At 42.2% G+C, this 9,973-nt stretch overlaps 1 protein-coding gene across 2 annotated transcripts; it reads right to left on the reverse strand.

Moving 5' to 3' along the window:
• Nucleotides 1-148: 148 nt before the first annotated feature.
• Nucleotides 149-9,788, reverse strand: LOC111956378 (DNA-directed RNA polymerases I, II, and III subunit RPABC1). 2 transcript variants are annotated; one of them, XM_023976837.2, is made up of 7 exons: nt 9,609-9,788; nt 4,880-5,054; nt 4,598-4,713; nt 3,080-3,160; nt 679-737; nt 426-504; nt 149-325 (listed from the first exon to the last, which is right to left on the reverse strand). In XM_023976837.2, the coding sequence occupies exons 1-7, from the start codon at nt 9,663-9,665 to the stop codon at nt 260-262; spliced, it is 633 nt and encodes a 210-aa protein (XP_023832605.1). In that variant the 5' UTR covers nt 9,666-9,788; the 3' UTR covers nt 149-259. The 2 variants fall into 2 exon arrangements, with proteins under 2 accessions (XP_023832605.1, XP_023832606.1); XM_023976838.2 differs by lacking the exon at nt 9,609-9,788 and having other exon boundaries at nt 4,598-4,711; nt 4,880-4,964.
• Between the last annotated feature and the right edge of the window lie 185 nt (nt 9,789-9,973).

Here is a 9,973-nt window from a genome sequence, read left to right on the forward strand (position 1 = left end):
TGTGTGTTTACTGCATCTCATTCTCCTTCTGGTCCATAAATAGAGCTGGTGTGTGTTTACTGCATCTCATTCTCCTTCTGGTCCATAATAGAGCAGGTGTGTGTTTACTGCATCTCATTCTCCTTCTGGTCCATAATAGAGCAGTTGCTGTGTTTACTGCATCTCATTCTCCTTCTGGTCCATAATAGAGCTGGTGTGTGTTTACTGCATCTCATTCTCCTTCTGGTCCATAATAGACCATAATAGAGCAGGTGTGCGTTTACTGCACCAGTCTGTAGGTGATGTATCTACCGGCAGTCTCACTAGGTCTGATGATCTTCACTACCTGTTAGAACAGACAGGCCAGCAGGTCAACACAGGAGTAAACTAAAATTGCACATAAAACGCCTCAGTCATTTGTTTGTTTGTGTGTGTGTGTGTCACACCTGTCCTCTTTTCAGTCCAAAGTATCTGGCCACAGGGTCTCCTGCTTGAATCCTGGGTAGCTGGCTCTCCTTCAGTTTACTGACACGTCAATCAAGGAATCACTATGGCAACATCATACATGTTCATGATGTATGTATGTATGTATGTATGTATGTATGTATGTATGTATTAGTGTGGAACATGGTAACAAAAAATATGTATTGTGTAATGCATGGTTTAGAAATAATTCTGCATTTAGAGCTAAAAAGATACTATCGAAGCAGCAACTCTGACAGTTCTTCTTTTGTCATCACTATGTGCTCAGGAACCAGCTAAAAAGAAAGGAAATAAAAGACTCAAATCAAAGAGCATATAATTACAGAAAATATTTTGTTTATGTAGTATAAAGACATTGGGCTTGTTTGAACGCATCAGTTTCATGCATTCAGAGACCATCGTTGATCAGTGCTGATCACCAACTTTCAATGTGTTGCATTTTGGGTATAAAAATTGTCGGACTTGTCTACATGTCGACTGCATGAACTTTACAAAAACCACATGATCAAAGGTCACGCAGTTTTTTAAATACAGTCTTCAGTTTCTCCACACCAACTGCCAGTGGTGTAAAGTACTTAAGTAAAAATAATTTAGAAAGTACTACTTAAGTCGTTTTTTGGGATCGGTGTACTTTTCTATATATATTTTTGACAWCTTTTACTTCACAAAATTCCTGAAGAAAACAATGTACTTTTTACTCATACATTTTTCCTGACGCCCAAAAGTACCCATTACATTTTGAATGCTTAGCAAGACAGGAAAATGGTCAAATTCACACACTTAACAAGAGAACATCCCTGGTCATCCCTACTGCCTCTGATCTGGCAGACTCACTAAACAAATGCTTCGCTTGTAAATTATGTCCGAGTGTTGGAGTGGGCCCCTGCCTATCCATAAATTAACAAAAACAAGAAAATTGTGCCGTCTGGTTTAATTTAAGCAATTTGAAATGATTTATACTTAAGTATATTTTTGCAATTACATTTACTTTTGACACTAAGTATATTTAAAARCAGATACTTAGATTTTTACTCAAATAGTATTTTACTGGGTGACTTTCACGTTTACTTGAGTCATTTTCTATTAAAAGGTATCTTTACTTTTACTCAAGTATGACAATTAGGTACTTTTTACACCACTGCCAACTGCACCCTGTCTTCAGCCATCGACTGCATTGTGGGAGGCACTATTGTCAACCAATCATTCGGGTGTTTTTCCCTGACTAACGCGAATTTGACCAAAGATGTGACTGAAACAAGAACCAACTACAACGGATTGGCTACWAATAAATGTAAATCTTTGAGACCCCTCTTTCACAAATGTATTGTATGTTTTGAGTTTGTYAGTGTGTGATATGGGCATTCTGAAGGAAGTTTTAAAAAGAACGCCAGCTATGTTGACACTGCCATGTTGACATGAGCCTTGTTAGAAAACACTGACTTTCAGRTGTCGCAGATGTACCTCCCCCAACCGCAATCATCSACTTCCATCTGTTCTCATCTGCTTTAGTAAGCAAACTCGAACATGCTCAAAGTACCCTTTAGGCAAGATACTGTGTGTGCAGGTTATACAGTTTGCAGCCAAATAATTGACACGCTTGCACTTTTGTTAAAAAATTCCTAATTTCTTCTAAAAGAAGAGTTTAAATTTGAAGAAAACGTTCATCTCCACACCTTGTTATTGGATTTTCAAAATTGCAGAATCAATTTTATTTTTAATTTAGAAAATAAAACACAAATAGCATGGACAACATTATTGGCACCCTGAAGTTAGTACTTGTTTGCACAGCCCTTGACCAAGATAACTGCTGACAAATGCTTCTTGTAGCCATCAATTAACCATTCCTGGGTTCTTTTGATGCGTGGTTTCTCTTTGAATGCTTCGTTTGGTCGTGGGGAAGCCCCCACTACTGAAGGAGACACGAAAGCCTGATTGAACTTCACAAAAAATACACCTAAACAAGCCTAAATCCTGGGCGAAATGTTCTGTGGACAAATTAAACAAAATTAGAGCCCTTTGGCAATACAGATCAGAGCTCTGTTTACTGTCATCCAAATGAAGCATTCAATGAAAATAACACCCTCCCAACAATCAACCATGGGGAAGTTTGATAATGCTGTGGGGTTTCTTTGCCGCCTCTGGTACTGGGGGCCTTGAACATGCGCAAGGCATCGTGAAATAAGCAGATTATTAGGTCAAAAAGCACAGGGATAGTTCAAGAAGAAACATGGGACAGTTCTGAATCACATCCAAAACCAGCAGTTGCTGGAGAGCATCCCTCAAATATAGAAGAATAAGAGCAGTTAGCCAAATTGCCTGTAGAAAGGTGTAGCAAGCTTATTGATGGCTACATTATCTTGGCCAAAGGCTGTGCAACAAAGTATTAGCTCCGGGGTGCCAGTAATTTTGTCCATACCATTTAATCTTAATTAAAATTGTAAACTTATGTTTACAAAAATAAAATCCTTCTGCATTGCTGAAAATCCAATAAGGWGTGGAGACAAAGTTTTTCAATTTCATCTATTTTTTGGGGGCAAGAAACAGGGAATTATTTAAGAAAGGTGGACGTGTACCAATATATTTGGCTGCAACAGCAACTCTAAACGAGCGCACATACRTCATGCTCTGTGATGTTGATGAGGAGCTCCTGTTGTAGAAACTGCTCTAGGATGTATTTGGGTGCCATGTCCACCAGCGACTGAAAAGAAAGAAACAAGGGAGTCATAACTGTCCCCTGGATAGGGACGAGTGATCAGTATAGGACTGGGCCACTCGAAAAGTAACATCTCTGTTAAAATACTATGAAAAAATATATATTTTATTATTCTGCTCCATGGAGTATTCTGATGTGAATTAGCAAGTGTTAGCTGTAGTGTAATTATGGCTGTGACCTACAGTGTATTRGGAAACCATTCAGACCGCTTCACATTTCCCACATTTTGTTACAGCCTTATTCTAAAATGGATTAAATAGTTTTTTCCCTCATCAATCTACACACAACACCCCATAATGACACAGCAAAAACAAGTTTAGACATTTTTGCAAATAAACCCCGGAAATATCACATTTAAATAAGCATTCAGACCCTTTACTCAGTACTTTGTTGAAGCACCTTTGGCAGCGATTACAGCCTCGATTCTTCTTGGATATGACACTACAAGCTTGGCACACCTGTATTTGGGACGTTTCTCCCCTTCTTCTCTACAGATCCTCTCAAGCTCTGTCAGGTTGGATGGGGAGAGTTGCTGCACAGCTATTTACAGGTCTCTCCAGATACGTTTTATCAGGTTCAAGTCCAGGCTCTGGCTGGGTCACTCAAGGACATTCAAAGACTTGTCCCTAAATCATTCCTGCATTGTCTTGGCTGTGTGCTTAGGGTCGTTGTCCTGTTGGAAGGTGAACCTTCACCCCAGTCTAAGGCCCTGAGAGCTCTGGAACAGGTTTTCATCAAGGATCTCTGTACTTTGCTCCGTTCATCTTCCCCTCGATCCCAGTCCCTGCCGCTGAAAAACATCCCCACAGCATGATGCTGCCACCACCATGCTCCACCGTAGAGATGGTACCAGGTTTCCTCCAAACGTGACACTTGGCATTCAGGCCAAACAGTTCAATCTTGGTTTCATCAGACCAGAGAATCTTGTTTCTTGCGGTTTGAGTCCTTTAGGTGTCCAAGCCGGCTGTCATGTGCCTTTCACTGAGGCGTGGCTTCCCTCTGTCAACTGTGGGACCTCATACAGACAGGTGTGTGCCTTTCCTAATCATGTCCAATCAATATAATTTACCACAGGTGGACTCCAATCAAGTTGTAGAAACATCAAGGATGATCAATGCAAACAGGATGCACCGGAGCTCAATTTAGAGTCTCATAGCAAAGGGTCTGAATACTTATGTAAATTAGGTATCTGTTTATGTTTTTAATCATTTTGAAAAAATAAAAAACAATTTGCGCTTTGCCATTATGTAGATTGATGAGGGAAAATGTGTATTTAATCCATTTTAGTATAAGGCTGTAACGTAACAAAATGTGAAAAAGTCTGAATGCACTGTGTATGACTGTATAATACAAGTGATTACTCCGAGCAGGAAGGAAGGCTAAAGAGCAACAGAGAAGCTAATTGGCTCAGTCCTGCCCCACCTGTTTGGCGGAAGGCGTCATCCCCATCTGGACCACGATGCAGGCACGTGTGATATTCTCCTCCTGCATGCGCTGGCAGTACATCTTTATAGTCTTGATTCCCACCTTGGGCTCCTCTGTGGACAAAGAGATTTGTTGATTGATGTGCAACAATTGTAGCGAAGTAAAGGTCCAGACAACTGATGCTCACAGACCAAAAMTTATTTTCCGAAAATAGCTAGTGACACCTTGGAAATGCGTGCATGCTGCTGTGGCAGTCAGGTCTGTTTGTCTTCTAGTTACCTGGAAAGAAGACGAACATCTGGTCGGTCGGGTCATCGTTGTGGGCGACCAGCACAGTGAGATCTGTCCGCCGCGGGCGCCCTTCACTCGGCTTGTCCCCAAACTGGCTCTTGAACTCGTCCAGAGTCTGGTCCAACTCATCCTGCGTCACAAGGTAGCCTCTGTCGTGGCACAACTATGTGAAAGGGGAAAAACAAATAAATAAGTGGAGTTAGCTTGCTACCGGTAGCTGAAGAATCAATTACAGAAGACAGACGGAAGACAGAAGCAACCACCTGTGCAAATTAGCTATCTAGCATGCTATGAACACCTGTAACTAAAGAAGGACGTGTGAAAACGTATTGTAACGGACAGTAAGTGCATTTGTGAAACTATTTTGATGCGATATGAAAGTAGAGGGTTTCTGGAACCGTACCGCAATTGAGAATCGATTCAATTTTAGATAGAGTATTTGCCTGTTTTGGCTGCCAGAGCCTGTCTGCCTCTGAACATATAAAAAGGTCCTTGGACCTGGCTCACCTAAAGAAAAATATTTAATTTTAAATTGTATTTTTAGGACCTCTAGAATCAGACGTTATTTAATCTACTGTATCACTCACTATATATCTACCTATATTCAGTGCCTTTGGAAAAGTATTGAGACTCCTTGACTTTTTTCACATTTTGTTACATTACAGCCTTATTTTAAAATGGATGAAATAAAACAAAATCCTTAGCAATCTACACACAATACCCTACAATGACAAAGTGAAAACAGGTTTTTTGCAAATGTATAAAAAAAATGTAAAACAGAAATGCCTAATTTACATAAGTATTCAGACCTTTTGCTATGAGTCTTGAAATTGAGCTCAAGTACATCCTGTTTCCATTGATCATCCATGAGATGTTTCTACAACTTGGGAGTCCCAACTGTGGTAAATGTAATTGATTGGACATGATTTGGAAAGGCACACACCTGTCTAAATAAGGTCCCACAGTTGACAGTGCATGTCACAGCAAAAACCAAGACATGAAGTAGAAGGAATTCTCCGTAGAGCTCAGAGACAGGATTGTGTCGAGGCATAGATCTGTGGAAGGGTACCAAAGAATGTCTACAGCATTGAAGGTCCCCAAGAACACAGTGGCCTCCATTATTCTTAAATGGAAGAAGTTTGGAACCACCAAGACTCTTCCTAGAGCTGGCCGCCTGGCCAAACTGAGCAATCGGGGGAGAAGGGCCTTGGTCAGGGAGGTGACCAAGAACTCGACGGTCACTCTGATAGAGCTCCAGAGTTCTTATGTGGAGATGGGAGAACCTTCCAGAAGGACAACCATCTCTGCAGCACTTCATCAGTCAGGCCTTTATGGTGGAGTGTCCAGATGGAAGCCACACCTCAGTAAAATGCACATGACAGCCCGCTTGGAGTTTAGCAAAAATGTACCTAAAGACTCTCAGACCATGAGAAACAAGATTCTCTGGTCTGATGAAACCAAGATTGAACTCTTTGGCCTGAATGCAAAGTGTCACAACTGGAGGAAACCTGGCACCATCCCTACGGTGAATCATGTTGTGGGGATGTTTTCAGCGGAGGGGATTGGGAGACTAGTCAGGATCGAGGCAAAGATGAARGGAGCAAACTACAGAGAGATCCTTGATGAAAACCTGCACTAGAGCTCTCTGAACCTCTAACTGGGTCGAAGGTTCACCTTCCAACAGAACAACCCGAAGGACACAGCCAAGACAACGCAGTAGTGACTTCGGGACAAGTCTGAATGTACTTGAGTGGCCCATCCAGAGCCCGGATTTGAACCCGATCGAACATCTCTGGAGAGACCTGAAAATAGGATGCGCCTTAACGTTCCCCATCCAACCTGACAAAGCTTGAGAGGATCTGCAGAGAAGAATGGCAGAAACTCCCCAAAAGCCAWGTTTGTAGCGTCATAACCAAGACGACATTACATACTTTTGTGTGTCTGTGTGTGTATGTATGTATGTATGTATGTATGTATGTATGTATGTATGTATGTATGTATGTATGTATGTATGTATGTATGTATGAAATCGAGCACACAGCCATGCAATCTCCATGGACAAACACTGGCAGTAGAATTGCCTAACTGAAGAGCTCAGTGACTCAACGTGGCACCGTCATAGGATGCCACCTTTCCAACAAGTCAGTTCGTAAAATGTCTGCCCTGCTATAGCTGCCCCGGTTAACTCTAAGTGCTGTTATTGTGATGTGAAAACGTCTAGGAGCAACAACGGCTCAACCGTGAAGTGGAAGGCCACACAAGCTCACAGAACGGGACCGCCGAGTGCTGAAGCGCATAACAACTGCAACACTCACTACCAAGCTCCAACCTGCCTCTGGAAGGAACGTCATCACAATAACTGTTCGTCGGGTGCTTATGAAATGGGTTTCCATGACCGAGCAGCCGAATGTAACGGATGTGAAATGGCTAGCTAGTTAGCAGTGGTGCGCGCTAATAGCGTTTCAATCGGTTACGTCACTCGCTTTGAGGCCTTGAAGTAGTGGTTCCCCTTGCTCTGCAAGGGCCGCGGCCTTTGTGGAGCGATGGGTAACGACGCTTCGTGGGTGACTGTTGTTGATGTGTGCAGAGGGTCCCTGGTTCGCGCCCGGGTCGGGGCGAGGGGACGCCATAAAGTTATACTGTTACATTGATGCTGTTGACCTGGATCACTGGTTGCTGCGGAAAAGGAGGAGGTCGAAGGGGGGGTGAGTGTTAACGGATGTGAAATAGTTAGCAGTGGTGCGCGCTAATAGCGTTTCAATCGGTTACGTCACTCGCTTTGAGGCCTTGAAGTAGTGGTTCCTCTTGCCCTGCAAGGGCCGCGGCTTTTGTGGAGCGATGGGTAACGATGCTTCGTGGGTGACTGTTGTTGATGTGTGCAGATGGTCCCTGGTTCATGCCCCGGTCGAGGGGACGGACGTAAAGTTAAACTGTTACATGAACACAAGCCTAAGATCACCATGTGCAATGCCAAGTGTCAGCTGGAGTAGTGTAAAGCTCACCGTTATAGGACTCTGGAGCAGAGGAAAGCGTTTTCTGGCAGTCCGACGGACAAATCTGGGTTTGGGGGATGCCAGGAGTACGCTACCTGCCCCAATGCATAGTGTCAACTGTAAAGTTTGGTGGAGGAGGAATAATGGTCTACGGCTGTTTTCCATGATTCTGGCTAGGCCCCTTAGTTCCACTGAAGGGAAATCTTAACACTACAGCACACCTTTGGGATTAAATGGAACGCCAACTGCGAGCCAGGCCAAATCGCCCAACATCAATGCCCAACCTCACTAATMCACTTGTAGCTGAATGGAAGCAAGTCCCCGCAGCAATGTTCCAACATCTAGTGGAAAGCCTTCCCAGAAGAGTATAGGCTGTTATATAAGCAACGGCCAATAGAAGCAGGTACCCACGTGCCATCTCCTCACTGGTTATACCCACGTGGGTGACTGAAAGATGAACGAGGTCAGTGGCGGGAATGCACCTAATTGCGCCATCGTGCATAAATGTATTCTGTCCCCCCACACCAAACTCGATCACTACACACAGGTTAAAATATCAAAACAAACTCTGAACCAATTATATTAACCTGGGGACAGATCGAACAGCATTAAACATTTATGGCAATTTAGCTAGCTGGTTTACACTTGCTAGCTAATTTGTCCTATTTAGCTAGCTTGCTGTTGCTAGCTAATTTGTCCTGGGATATAAACATTGAGTTGTTATTTTACCTGAAATGCACAAGGTCCTCTACTCCGCCAATTATTCCACACATAAAACGGTCAAATGAATCGTTTCTAGTCATCTCTCCTCCTTCCAGGCTTTTTCTTCTCTTGACTTTATATTGCGATTGGCAACTTTGATAAATTAGGTGCATTCCCGCCACTGACCCCGTTCGTCTTTCAGTCACCCACGTGGGTATAACCAATGAGGAGATGGCACGTGGGTACCTGCTTCTATAAACCAATGAGGAGATGGGAGAGGCAGGACTTGCAGCGCGATTTGCGTCAGAAATATAACTGACTTCTATTTTAGCCCTTGGCAAGGCAGACGCTTGTTGACACCGACAAGCAGTGGGTGCAATAATTGAATAATATAGATTTCTACATTTATTTTGTGACGCGAGCGGTGTAGTCAGCCTGTTAGAATTCCATTTAGCCTAAATGGCATCAAAAAATTTATCCCTTTTTATTTTACCACTACAATCTGTTCTTAGGACGAAACTGAAAAATAACAACTTGTGTAGAAAGTAAACATCCGCACCTCAATGGTGCCAAGTGTGCTTATGTCTGCATAACAGGAAGTAGGAAAAAATGGCAACTTCTGACTAGTTCTGGCCTAGCGTTTGATGATAACGAGATACACTGCCCAGCCTTACATAATCAGAAAGAGGAGATTCTCATGATTAAAATTGTGTCCAATTTAAAAAAAAATCTAAAATATACACATTTCGAGATTTTAGGCAAAATAGACAGACATACCTATATTTCCCTATAGTAAACAATGGGACGACCTCAGAGTAACATGAGTCATTTTTAGTTTACATTTTAACTATAAACAACGTGAGCAGGTATTCATTGCCAACTGTAGCGAAGTTGTTATTGTGACATAGTACAACAAAATGGGATTAGAACGTTCGGAAGGCGAGTTCAGCCTACCRTGGGTACTCGAGAACAAATTGTAAACCGAGTGCCTGGGATGAAGTATTCTCAATTTTACAATTTACCTGCATGATTGTTTTGCGGATTTTCCACAGTCTGTAGGTCTCCTCCTCGTCATCCATAATGTATTCTTTATGTTAGCTATTTTCCAACCTTTTCCACCCATGAGAAACAAATCTTCACTCACGTTTTCCCGAAATCACAACTTTCCTTCCGCACCTCATAATCACGTGTTTAGGAGGTCTTCTTTTGTTTTTGTCTACAATTTTGCCTGCCATATTGATATTTGAACAATTCGTTTTTAAACGATTAGCTACATAAACAGTTTCATAATTTAATATGTAATTAAATAAGTCATATTTCAAATTAAAATAGTGTATATTTCAAATGTGTAACGTTGAAGATTATTTCATCGCAGTAAAAACAGGCA

The sequence above is a fragment of the Salvelinus sp. IW2-2015 genome, linkage group LG32, assembly GCF_002910315.2.
Source record: "Salvelinus sp. IW2-2015 linkage group LG32, ASM291031v2, whole genome shotgun sequence".
NCBI classification, from domain to species: Eukaryota; Metazoa; Chordata; class Actinopteri; order Salmoniformes; family Salmonidae; genus Salvelinus; species Salvelinus sp. IW2-2015.